Here is a 13305-nt window from a genome sequence, read left to right as displayed (position 1 = left end):
TTTTCTTGCAAAAATAAGGAAATTTCTAAGTGACCCTAAACTTTTGAATGGTAGTGTAGATTTCAATGTACAGGATTTTGATTCCAATGTAATTTTTTTGTTTAAAACTTGCATTTCTTTTAAAAATTCAATAGAAACTTTATTTGAGTGTATAAAGAATTACACACAGTAGTTTTCCATCAGTATATATAGGAAGATACACATTTTCAAATAACAATATAACCACAACAGAAAAATAACAGAAAGAAAAATGTATAAACCCTACACATGCAGTGTAATATACCAAATACAAAAGAGGTTACAGGTGACATAGAACAAGGTTAATGTAGATAAGGTAGAATGGAAAGTAAAGTTATGTAGCATGTTACACAGCAATATCCGTTAGACATTATGTATGTAAAAGTGCAAATTAAATCATGTAGCACACATAAAAAAGGAGAAGACAAATGGCAATAGTGTAGTCAATATGGCAAGATATGAATATTCTTATGCAGTTCAAGGAGTCAAAGGGAAGCTTTAAAAAAAGTTGCACATCGATTGCAGTCATAGGAGAATTTAGCTTGCAGCATTAAAACCTTTAGGCCCCATGCACACGGCTGTGCCCGTAATCACAGCCCGCGATTGCGCCGACAGCCGTGGACAGCCACCCGCATTTGAGGATCGTGCTCCCATATAAAGTATGGGAGCACGGTCCGTGAAAAGCAAAGAATAGGACATGTCCTATCTTTTGCGGCGGCTTTCTATTGCCTGGACACCTTCCCGTAAATAAATGGGAATGTGTCCGTGGACAATAGAAGTGAATGAGTCCGTAATTGCGGACCGTAACTACGGTCCGCAATTACGGAAGATTTTTACGGTTGTGTGCATGGGGCCTTATACATTATAGTCATCATTTATTGGCGGTGAACATCAAGGAGATAGCGGCTACTTTTCAAATGATTGACACCAACACCCAATCACAAAAATATGTTACTGCCTGTCCCTCAACTTTTTATCATTTGAGGAAAATCACGTTTCCTCTAATCTTATGAAAAATGTTACCCTGATTAGGAATAATGTTTTAAGTGAATTTCTTTACATTGATAGTTTGCGACTATAGTTCAGCAAAGGTGGTTTAATGTACCGGAGAAAATATAACCACTACTTTAATACCCTACATTTGGAAATTTAAATCTGAAACTGAAATCTGTCTTTTTTTCTTACAGGTTTACAAATCCTCACTGCTTATGAAAAAGAGTTGGTGAAGTATGAAAAGAACAGACAGGAGTTGGCTAATGCTGAAAAACTTTTTGATCTTCCCATAACTATGTATCCTGAACTCTTACAAGTACAGAAAGAAATGAAGGGTTTGCATCAAATTTACGATATCTACAGCGCACAAAAGGTTTGTATATTAGTACCTCAAAAAGAACTGTGGGAGGGATCCTCCAGCTCACCTTGGATGCAGGTTTTCTGCGCTCTGCGCCTGCATCTCCGTGACGGCTCACGGTATTGAAGACAGGAACAAAAGTAGAGGATCCAGCGCAATCATTTAAAATAGAACATGGTTCCAATTTTATTGGGATAGTTAAAACAAGATCAATCCCGAGTGTAGTATTAGGAAATAGGTAGATAGGTGCCTACGCGTTTCAGACGCTCACCGCGTCCTTCCTCATGGCTTTTTTTCTCTAAGTAACAAACTACCTGGAGGAGGTTTATATCCCGTTGTCTACAGGGGATAATTAACCCTGATTCAGCAAGGTGATGCTGTCCAGCATAATAACTTTTGGACACAAGAGGGCGCACAACTGGCTTAAACTATTTGTGAATGAGAAGTGTCAAGCGTAGTAGAGCTGTCCAGCAGAAAGTAAATTTATTTCAGTAATTCAATTCAAAAAGTGAAACTCATATATTTTTTAGATACATTACACACAGAGGAATATATTCCCAGCATTTTTTTCTTTTAATGTTGATGATTATGGCTAACAGTTAATGAAAACCCAAAATTTAGTATCTCAGAAAATTTGAATATTATGCGGCGTGGCATGGAGGCGATCTGCCTGCGGCACTGCTGAGGTGTTATGGAAGCCCAGGTTGCTTTGATAGTGGCCTTCAGCTCCTCTGCATTGTTGGTCTGGTGTCTCATCTTCCTCTTGACAATAGATTCTCTATGGGGTTTAGGTCAGGCGAGTTTGCTGGCCAATCTAGCACAGTGATACTGTGGTTATTAAACCAGGTATTGGTACTTTTGGCAGTGTGGGCAGGTGCCAAGTCCTGCTGGAAAATGAAATCCGCATCTCCATAAAGCTTGTCAGCAGAGGGAAGCATGAAGTGCTCTAAAATTTCCTGGTAGACCGCTGCGCTGACTCTGGACTTGATATAACACAAAATTGGTGATAACCCATAACGGAACACTCGCCATTACTGCCTCTGTGGAGGAAGGATTATGGAGGTTACGAAAGTGGAACATTCCCACTCCTGGAGCTTCCCATAATCCTGGGAAAGCTCGGGCACCCTCCTCACTTGCTCCCGATTGGAAGACCGTGGGCTCCTGCAACCACGCTACCTGATTGTCCCTAGCAAACGTTGCTTCTTGACTGAATTTCTTCAGGTTCTAGTATCCTTTATTAGGTTAGCTTAAATCTTATACTACTTCTGAGCAACTCTATAATGTGTTTGTTCTCTCTCCCCCCGGAGAATTCAGTATGTGAATCGCACCATGTCTGTTCTCAGTTTTTTGCTTTCTGGTTCACTATGTTCTCTTATTTTCTACACTGTTGGCTCTGCGATATGGCTACTATGCAGTTCATTTTTCAGGATAAGTTACCTACAAATGCTTTGTCTAGACTGATGGATCTTGTTATTGTACTGTTATTGACCTGCTGGCACTCCACACGCTTATTGCCATCTGTTCTCTGACTCCTAAGTATGGTATTAGGCTTTTCTTCATTTAATGTGAGGGGACTCAATAGCCCCTTTTAACGAAGCCTATTGTGGCGTGAGGGTAAGGCTTTAAAATGTGACATTTTATTGGTACAAGAAACACATTTTCATGTGGATAAAACTCCTAAATTCTCCAACAAATATTTTTCACGTATTTTTACCTCCTCTTGTCCGGCTAATTGTAAAGGCGTTATGATCGCTGTCAAAAATATGGTAGCTCTCGCTTTTAAATCTCATCAGTGATCCCCAAGAGAGATACTTAGGTCTGTGTGCGAAATTAATAGCATATTGTACACTATATACAATGTGTATTTTCCCAACAAACGTCAAAATCATTATCTGAATTCCCTATTGCCGAAAATTAAGACCTAAGGTCTGTTAGTTATAGGTGGCGACTTTAATATGACTATTGACATGGCTATAGACTCCACTAGAAATCGACAGTCTTCCCCTTTTGCTTTCTCCCCCTCATGTTTCTTATTCTAGGATAGACTTATTCCTGGTAAATAATAGGGTACTCCTACAGTCCCAACCCACTGTAATTGGACAAATAACTTGGTCACGCACCCATTTCGCTTTCCCTAGACGAGAAAATCTCTTCCTCTCACCCTTCACAATGACGTCTAAACGATTACATACTCCATCGCTCTGATCATAATACGGCCTTGTTAGAAGAACTGACTCCTTATTTCTCCACTAATGTGGGTCCTATATCTTGTGGAATGCTCATAAAGCATTTATTGGAGGGGTGTTGATTAAGGCTTGTACCGAGGCCAAAAGAAAATGGGAAAAATAAATTTTTGCCCTAACTAAGCAGATATCAGTAATAGATTTGAAAAATAAATCCACACCCTCGCCGAATTACGGTGCTTACGTTTGAATTAAACAGACCCTGCCTCATTCTCGTATCGCCTTTCTTCTGGACGAACAGGGTAATAATATAATAGATCCTAGACTGATAGCCAAAAAGTTCCAAACCTGTTATAGTGACCTATATAACCTACATTTAGATAGTTATACTTATCAACCTTCGAAGTCTGATATTGCTGATTTTCTCCAATTATTCTCGTTGCCACAAGTCTCTCAGTCTCAACTTCAGGCTCTATCGGCTCCATTTACTGAATGTGAGATACTTAAAGTGTAGCTAAACGTTCGACAAAGTTCTGACATGTCATAGTGACATGTCAGAAATTTGGATTGGTGGGGGTCCGAGCACGGAGACCCCTACCAATCGCTAGAACGAAGCAGTAGAAGCACTCGTGTGAGCGCTCAGCCGCTTCGTGTTGTCATGGAAGCCCCCTTCAGGTAGACTGTGTTTGTCAGAAGCAAAATGGACTTCCCTTCTTTGTTGAGTGGTGTTCAAATTAATGTCGGCTTTGAGGAGTATATACGGGCCCTCTGTACATCAAATCAGGCACAGCAGTCATGATTGTCTGTCAGAATATCTCTCTGATTTTACTGGCAAGCGTAACACCTATATATAGGACAAAACCACAATTACTCAGCAAGAGGTGGTCAAGCTGTTTGCTGAAATGTACAGATAAAAGGCAGGGTCAGTCTAAGATGTCTGACCACCCAAGATAAGCTAAGCAGAGAAATATTACACAAGTCACGTAATGTGAGATAAACATTGTCCTGACACTTAGGCATAAAAAGATATTACACATAGAATAATATGAAAATTAAATAATTGTTCATCCTTCCTTATTAGTGTCTATTGGGATTTTTCCGGAAATAAATGTATTGGTGTACGGGCTCATAGACTTTTGAGCCCTTTCCGGAAAAAGCCGAACAGAAACGAAGCAGCTGAGCGTTCACACGAGTGCTTCAGCTGCTTAGTTCTAGCAATTGGTGGGGGTCTCAGTGCTCGGACCCCAATCAATCCAAACTTCTGACATGTCACTATGACATGTCAGAAGTTTGTCGAACGTTTAGCTACACTTTAAAGCAATCGCCTCTCTTAAACTTTTCAAGTCCCCGGGCCCTGATGGATTTACGAATAATAATTATAAAGAATATGCACAAATATTAGACCCTCATTTTATGCAAATATTCAATAAGGCCGCAATGGATGGTGCTTTCCCCATGGAAATGCTCTCAGCCACTATAGTTATCCTCCCTAATCCTGGGAAAGACCCTGCATCCCCAGCTAATTTTCACCCTATTTCCCTCTTAAATTCGGATATTAAAATATATGCAAAAATTCTCTCGAATAGGCTTTTCTGTATCATTCCTCAATTGGTTAAATCGGATCAATTCGGGTTTGTGGCAGAACGACAGGCCTCAGATGGAGCACGTAGGTCTGTGAATTTAGTGCCGTGTACGGAGGTCTCCCGAACGCCTTCTCTGCTCCTTGCCCTGGATGCATTTTGGACTTGGAGGTCTTAAAAAGTCCTCTATTCTTGCATTGTGTTCGTCTCCCTCAGCAAGGGTTCTATCTTCGGGTTTTTTATCAGATCCTTTACAGTTAAAAATGGTACGTGCCAGGGTTGTCCACTTTCTCCTATTATATTCGCTTTAGTGATGGAACCCCTGGCGGAGCTAATACGTCATAATCCAAGAATTCCGGGTATTCGAGAAGAATCTACAGTTCATAAAATTGGTCTTTATGCTGATGATGTCCTTTTGGCGGTCTCTGACCCACTTAGTTCATTACCCGCCATACAAGACACCCTTTCACAATTTGGTTGGATATCATACTACATAGTTAATCCGAACAAGTCTCAAGTGTTGAATGTGGGAGTGGACGAAGCTACTAAAGCCTCCTTGATTTCACAATTCCCCTTTGAATGGAGAGATGACAATATTACCTTTGTCGGGATTTCTATTTCTAGTCCTAGTCCTAGTTCGGTATTATTTACAAAGAACTATCTCCTGCGTCTTTCTAAAGTATCCAAACTATTAGAAAATTTCTCAAAACCAATGATCTCCTGGGCTGGTAAAATAGCTATCGTAAAGATGATGATTTTGCCTATAATATTATATGTGTTCCTCACAGTGATTATTCTGGTCTCCAACAAATACCTTTCTAAACTTCAAAAAATATTCACTGACTTTATATGGGCTGGAAGAAAACCAAGGATACAGGTTTCCACCATGGCTCATCTTGGTCCTCTGGGGGGATGTGAGTTCCAGATGTTAAGATGCTCTTTCAGTCTACTGCCCTCACCCACATTTACCATTGGTGGAATAGACACAATGACCTTAAATGGGTGGAGATTGAAAGGATCACTTTGGGGTCCCCTCTCATTTCTCTTTTGTCAATTGATGGTCCTAAACGACCCCCCCCCCCCTGTAAGCAAAAATATGCTCTCTATTGCTGCCTCTATAGCCTCTTGAAATTACTAAGTTTCTAAGACACCCACGTCTCAGTGTCAATCCTTTAAGCTGCTTCCTCTCCGTTACCTCTCCTCATTTGTACCACGACTAAACTTGACTAACTGGGAATCCGCTGGGATTGGTAGTGTTGGCTCCCTTTATGATTCCAAGCTACAGATACCCTTTAACACTCTGGTACAAAAATACAATATACCTAACCATGATATGTACAAGTATTTTCAGATCCGCCACATTGTGTTTTTTAGGTCTTTGGATACGCTGTTTTCCCAGCAGTGCATTTGCGGCCTTCACCTCCGTAACGCCTAGGCCTAAAGGTATCTCTTTGTTTTATTCTACTGTTTCCCGAACACAGGCTTTGGTTAAACCAGGTTATCTGTTAAAGTGGGAAGCCGAGATAAATTTGACCATCCCCTTGCAAGAATGGTACTCTGCTATAAATTGGATTTCCAGGATCTCCAAGGGTTCTAGCCACAGAGAAACAGCGCATAAAATATTTCTTAGATGTTACAGAACACCCTCACTAATATCTAAAATAAATCCCTCCTACTCTCCCCTTTGTTGGAGAGGTTGTGGCATGTCAGGCAATTACATGCATTTCTGGTGGAATTGCCCATTGGTATTAAATTTCTGGAAAACTGCTTTTGCATTTCTGTCTTCTATTTTGCAGTACTTAATTTCCCCCTCCCCTGCATTGGTGTTATGTTTTATTGGTCTTCCTGATGTTCCTAAAGATTTCTGGAGCATAACAGGTCATGTTGTCACAGCCGTGGTCACGGACTGCCGCCGTTCCTTACCTTGCAAAGGCTGCAACCACAGACCGTTGGCCATCCCACCAGCGTCTCTCTCCTAGGAGGCGCCAGCACTCGTGGCCGTCCGGCCCTGCTCTGTCTGTTAAAATGCACGCGCGTGCTCGGCCCTGGCCTTAAAGGGCCAGCGCTAGCAAATGTTAAAGGTCCCCAATTAACCCCTTATCATCCTGGACTATAAGAAGGGCTCCGCCCCTCCACTCCCTACCTGAGCGTTGTTGTTGTTTTCCCATGTTTGTTTTGCAAATGGTCCGTTAGTGTTTTCCTGCTACCAGTGTTCCCGTGCCCTGCCTCTGATATCCTGTATCCCGTGGTGTGTCTTGTTCCCGAGCCAGTTTAATATCTGAGCCGTACCTTGCCTCGCCTGCTGGAATACACCATGTCTGGTGTCAGCTGCCATCCCGGATCCCATCCACCACGTCTGGTGCAACCCACCACATCTAGCCCCATCTATGCCAGAGCCCTTGCCGCTGTCTGGACTATCCCAGGTATCCTTGTGCTACACTCCTTCCATAGACTTTTGCATAGGCTGTGAGTTGGTCAGCTGCCTCTCCGCTACGGCGGAGCGGCCTAGTGGGTCCACATACCCCTAGATCGTGACACATGTAATCTTAACTGTCAGATTGCTGATGGCCAGGTCCTGGAAATCTTCAGATCCACCCACTATAGCTGAGTTAATTAATCTCGTTCACTTTGACTATATCATGGAAAAGATGCTAGCTGTCCGTTCAAAATCATATGGTAAATTTCTAGTAAATTGGGCATTATGGTCTGATTATAGGGCTTCTGGATCTCCTCTCCCTCAGTAGTATACATCCCAGAGTCTGTCCGGTGGTGCTTATTTATCTATTAAGCCTAGTAGATTTAATCTACACTTTATTCTTTGGACAATGTTCCCTGAATATTTCAAGAGTCTTGCCCATCTCAGAGGGGATCTTGGTACATAGGCATGTTAGGATCGTTGTCATTGTAATATTTTCTGTACGTGTGGACAACCCTTGAGAAGTGGTATATATACGACCCATTGCATGGTAACAACTTCCTGTTCTCCTTTTGTACTATGTCGCAGCCAAAGTTCTGGTATTGTTTATACTTGTTCTTTTGATTTCCTTTATGATTCTCACTAAGTGACTTATTTGAAGTAGAAAAAAGGGAGGAAACCTCCAGCTCACCTGATTGTAGACGTCACACTGTCTATAGCGCCCGGGTCCTCGTGTCGGCACACGCAATGGGTAGAGCAATGAGAAGTGAGAAAGGATCCAGCGCTGAGACCAGGAAAATCTGTTAAAATTGGAAACTTCTTCCGAGTTTTATTGACGACAAGGGCTATTAAAAATAGACAATATGTAATGATTCAAAGTCCGTATGGCTAGTTGAAGGGGAGAGGCGGGTGCCTACGCGTTTCAGACGCGGTCTGCGTCCTTAGTCATGGCTTTCTGTCAAACTCTGACTGGTACAGGTAAAGTTTATATCCGGTCATCCATGTGGAGTTAATTGCGGTCCAACGTAATTGTTTTGATGGAACGCTTCCCCATTTTGCATGTGGGAAACTAATTAGGTGAATTGGAAAGCAATAGTCGGACATCGCTGATCGGGTAAGATACATATTTATAATATACATATATCTTGTATTAAGACTTTCTTGTAGTTATGACTTAGTCTTGCTATTAAGCAGATAAGAGGACCAGTTAACAGAGTTTTTCTGGTTGTAAACACAGTGTGTTAAAAAAGTATACACGTGGGAATAAAGTGTATTGTATAAAATCATTAAGTCATGTTTATACTGGAGAAAGATAGGAATATTGATACAATGTATATGTATTGTTTTACTTCTTCAGTTTGTTTGTTTATTCCTTAGTATGTAGCAAGTATTGAGATGGAAACAAATGGCATATCCGTAGATTGATTTTGAATTTATATCGAAGGGCCGGGGATTTTTGTCTTATTGTATGCATTCATTAACCCATAGAAATAGAAGATGGTATTTACTATTAATTTTTGTAATACTATTTGGAGAATTAAAGACAGACGGGTGGATTTTAAGTGCATGTCAAAATATGTAAAGGATGTATTGGATAGAATGATCCAACACTGTACTTTGCCGGAGGCGAGTGGAATTGACGGCTCGTATTTTATTGTACGATGTATATTTGTTAATTGTCTACTTTTTAATGGTATAGCTGCTGTTATTGTAAAGGATCTGCCAGGCACAGCTTCGGGGTTAACTCCCTTAATTAATCAGTCAGCACCTGAATCTACATCCCTGAGACTGACTCCAGCTTCCACCACTCAGGCTGGCAGGCTTAGGAGTGGGAGAGCCTATCGCAGCCTGGCCAGACTCAGCTAGCTCCCGCCCTCTGTCCATTTATACCTGCATTTCCTGTTCCTCCTTGCTTGTTATTCTTTTTCGTGTGGTTTCCTGGCCCAGCTACAGCTCCTTCTATTTTGTTCCTGCTCCATACAGACCCTGGCTTACTGACTCTCTTCTGCTCTTCGTTTGGTACCTCGCACACTCCTGGCTTGACTCGGCTCGTTCACCACTCTGGTTGCTCACGGTGTTGCCGTGGGCAACTGCCCCTTTCCCTTGCTTGTATTCCCTTGTATGTTTGTCGTGTTTGTCGTGCACTTACTGAGTGCAGGGACCGCCGCCCAGTTGTACCCCGTCGCCTAGGGCGGGTCGTTGCAAGTAGGCAGGGACAGAGTGGCGGGTAGATTAGGGCTCACTCGTCCGTTTCCCTACCCCCCGGTCATTACATAAGAACAAGCCCATACCTAGTCTACCCTGGTCCCTGACACCACTATGGACCCCCGTGAGACCCTGGCTCAGCAAATGCAGGGTCTCTCCCTACAGGTCCAGGCCCTGGCTCAGAGGGTCAACCAGCCTGATGCTACCTTGGTAGTTCCCCTCACCGCACCTCTTGAACCCCACCTCAAGTTGCCCGACCGGTTCTCAGGGGACCGGAGGGCTTTTCTCTCCTTTCGGGAGAGTTGTAGGCTTTACTTTCGTTTAAAGCCTCATTCCTCAGGTTCTGAGAGCCAGCGGGTGGGTATAATTATGTCCCGGCTCCAGGAAGGGCCCCAAGAGTGGGCCTTCTCCTTGGCTCCTGACGCCCCTGAACTTTCCTCCGTTGATTGTTTATTTTCTGCTCTCGGACTTATTTATGACGAGACTGACAGGACTGCCTTTGCCGAGAGTCAGCTGGTGACCTTACGTCAGGGTAAGAGACCTGTTGAGGAGTATTGCTCTGACTTTAGGAAGTGGTGCATAGCTTCTCGGTGGAATGACCCTGCCTTAAGGTGCCAGTTTAGGTTGGGTCTGTCGAATGCCCTGAAAGACCTGCTAGTTAGCTATCCCTCTTCTGACTCCCTAGACCAGGCTATGGCTTTAGCGGTACGACTTGACCGACGTCTCAGGGAACGACAACATGAACGTTTATGTGTTTTCTCCTCCGACTCCCCCATGATGCCTCCCGAAGTTCCGTTGCTTCGTTCCTCCCCGAAAGACTCAGAGATACCTATGCAACTCGGGGCCTCCGTGTCCCCCCAACAACGTAGAGAATTCCGCAGGAAGAATGGTCTCTGCTTCTACTGTGGGGATGACAAGCATCAAGTGAACAACTGTCCTAAGCGTAAGAATGCAGCCAGAGAACTTCCGCGCCTAAGTGATCATCGGGGAGGTCACTTGGGCGCACAGGTATTTCCAGTAAATAGGAAACGTACTAAGATCTTGCTTCCCTTTCAGGTCTCTTTTGGTGGTAGGTCTGCTACCGGCAGTGCCTTCGTGGATTCAGGGTCCTCTACTAATATTATGTCTGTGGAATTTGCTATGTCTCTTTCTATGCCTCTGATTGATTTGCCTAAACTTATCCTGGTAGTGGGTATCGACTCCACTCCTCTTGCTAATGGTTATTTTACACAGCATACCCCTGTTTTTGAACTCCTTGTTGGCTCCATGCATTTGGAGCAATGCTCTGTACTGTTGATGCAGGGATTATCGTACGATTTGGTTCTAGGCCTTCCCTGGTTGCAGTTGCATAATCCCACGTTTGACTGGAATACTGGGGAGCTAACCAAATGGGGTAATGAATGTTGTACGTCATGTTTTTCTGTTAATTCTATTTCTCCCCCTGAGGAGGCGAATACGCTACCCGAGTTTGTTCAGGACTTCGCTGATGTTTTCTCTAGGGAGGCCTCCGAAGTGTTACCTCCTCATAGAGAATACGATTGCGCTATCGAATTGGTACCAGGAGCTAAGCTTCCTAAGGGTAGGATATTTAATCTTTCTTGTCCCGAACGTGAAGCCATGAGAGAGTATATCCAGGAATCCCTGGCCAAGGGTTACATTCGTCCCTCTTCTTCTCCGGTAGGTGCTGGCTTCTTCTTCGTGGGGAAGAAGGATGGTGGTCTTAGGCCATGCATTGACTACCGTAGCCTGAATAAGGTCACGGTAAGGAACCAGTATCCCCTTCCTTTGATTCCTGATCTCTTTAATCAGGTTCAGGGGGCCCAATGGTTCTCTAAATTGGATCTACGGGGGGCGTATAACCTTATTCGCATCAAAGAGGGGGATGAGTGGAAGACTGCGTTTAACACGCCCGAAGGCCATTTCGAATACCTCGTCATGCCCTTTGGGTTGTGTAATGCCCCTGCGGTCTTTCAGAATTTCATAAATGAGATTTTGAGAAATTACCTGGGGATATTTCTTGTAGTGTACCTTGATGACATACTGGTGTTTTCCAAGGACTGGTCCTCCCACATTGAGCATGTCAGGAAGGTGCTCCAGGTTCTTCGGGAAAACAAACTGTTTGCCAAAACCGAAAAATGTGTGTTTGGGGTACAGGAGATACCATTTTTGGGTCAAATCCTCACTCCTCATGAATTCCGCATGGACCCCGCCAAGGTTCAGGCTGTGGCGGAATGGGTCCAACCTGCCTCCCTGAAGGCGTTACAGTGTTTTTTGGGGTTCGCTAATTATTACAGGAGATTTATTGCTAACTTCTCGGTCATCGCTAAGCCTCTTACGGACCTCACTCGCAAAGGTGCTGATCTCCTCCACTGGCCTCCTGAGGCTGTCCAGGCTTTTGAGGTCCTTAAGAAGTGCTTTATCTCGGCCCCGGTGCTGGTTCAGCCCAACCAAATGGAGCCATTTATCGTGGAAGTTGACGCATCTGAGGTGGGAGTGGGGGCTGTCTTGTCCCAGGGTACCAGGTCCCTCACCCATCTCCGCCCCTGTGCCTACTTCTCCAGGAAGTTTTCGCCAACTGAGAGTAACTATGATATTGGCAACCGCGAACTCTTAGCCATTAAATGGGCATTTGAAGAGTGGCGCCACTTCCTGGAGGGGGCTAGACACCAGGTAACGGTCCTTACCGACCACAAGAATCTGGTTTTCCTAGAATCTGCCCGGAGGCTAAACCCGAGACAAGCTCGATGGGCGTTATTTTTTACCAGATTAAATTTTTTGGTTACCTATAGGGCTGGGTCTAAAAATATTAAGGCTGATGCACTGTCGCGTAGCTTCATGGCCAGCCCTCCTTCGGAGGAAGATCCTGCTTGTATTTTGCCTCCAGGTATAATCATTTCCTCGATCGATTCTGATTTAGTCTCTGAAATTGCTGCTGATCAAGGTTCAGCTCCCGGGAACCTTCCTGAGAACAAGCTGTTTGTTCCCCTGCAATTCCGGCTAAGGGTACTTAGGGAAAATCATGACTCCGCACTATCTGGTCATCCAGGCATCCTGGGTACCAAACACCTCATTACCAGAAATTATTGGTGGCCTGGGTTGCCTAAAGACGTTAAGGCCTATGTCGACGCTTGTGAGGTTTGTGCTAGGTCCAAGACTCCCAGGTCCCGACCAGCGGGCTTACTGCGTTCGTTGCCCATTCCCCAGAGACCTTGGACCCATATCTCCATGGATTTTATCACCGATTTGCCTCCATCCCAAGGCAAGTCGGTGGTGTGGGTGGTGGTAGACCGCTTCAGTAAGATGTGCCACTTTGTGCCCCTCAAGAAACTACCCGAAGCCAAGACGTTGGCTACCTTGTTTGTCAAACACATCCTGCGTCTCCATGGGGTCCCTGTCAATATTGTTTCGGACAGAGGGGTACAATTTGTTTCATTGTTTTGGAGAGCCTTCTGTATGAAGTTGGGGATTGATCTGTCCTTCTCCTCTGCCTTCCATCCTGAAACCAATGGTCAAACGGAGAGGACTAATCAATCTCTAGAACAATACTTAAGG

At 44.0% G+C, this 13305-nt stretch overlaps 1 protein-coding gene across 1 annotated transcript in view; it reads left to right on the top strand.

Annotated features, from left to right (window-relative positions):
- DNAH10 (dynein axonemal heavy chain 10) overlaps positions 1 to 13305 on the top strand; it is a 198176-nt gene that overhangs the window by 87395 nt on the left and 97476 nt on the right. The window contains exon 24 of the mRNA XM_075833733.1: positions 1206 to 1384. Within this exon, the coding sequence (XP_075689848.1) occupies positions 1206 to 1384 (179 nt within the window). The remainder of the gene's footprint in view (positions 1 to 1205; positions 1385 to 13305) is intronic.

The sequence above is a fragment of the Rhinoderma darwinii genome, chromosome 1 (genome assembly GCF_050947455.1).
Source record: "Rhinoderma darwinii isolate aRhiDar2 chromosome 1, aRhiDar2.hap1, whole genome shotgun sequence".
In the NCBI taxonomy this organism is placed as follows: Eukaryota; Metazoa; Chordata; class Amphibia; order Anura; family Rhinodermatidae; genus Rhinoderma; species Rhinoderma darwinii.
The sequence above is the reverse complement of the archived record's forward strand: the minus strand, read 5'-3'. Positions and strand labels throughout refer to the sequence as shown.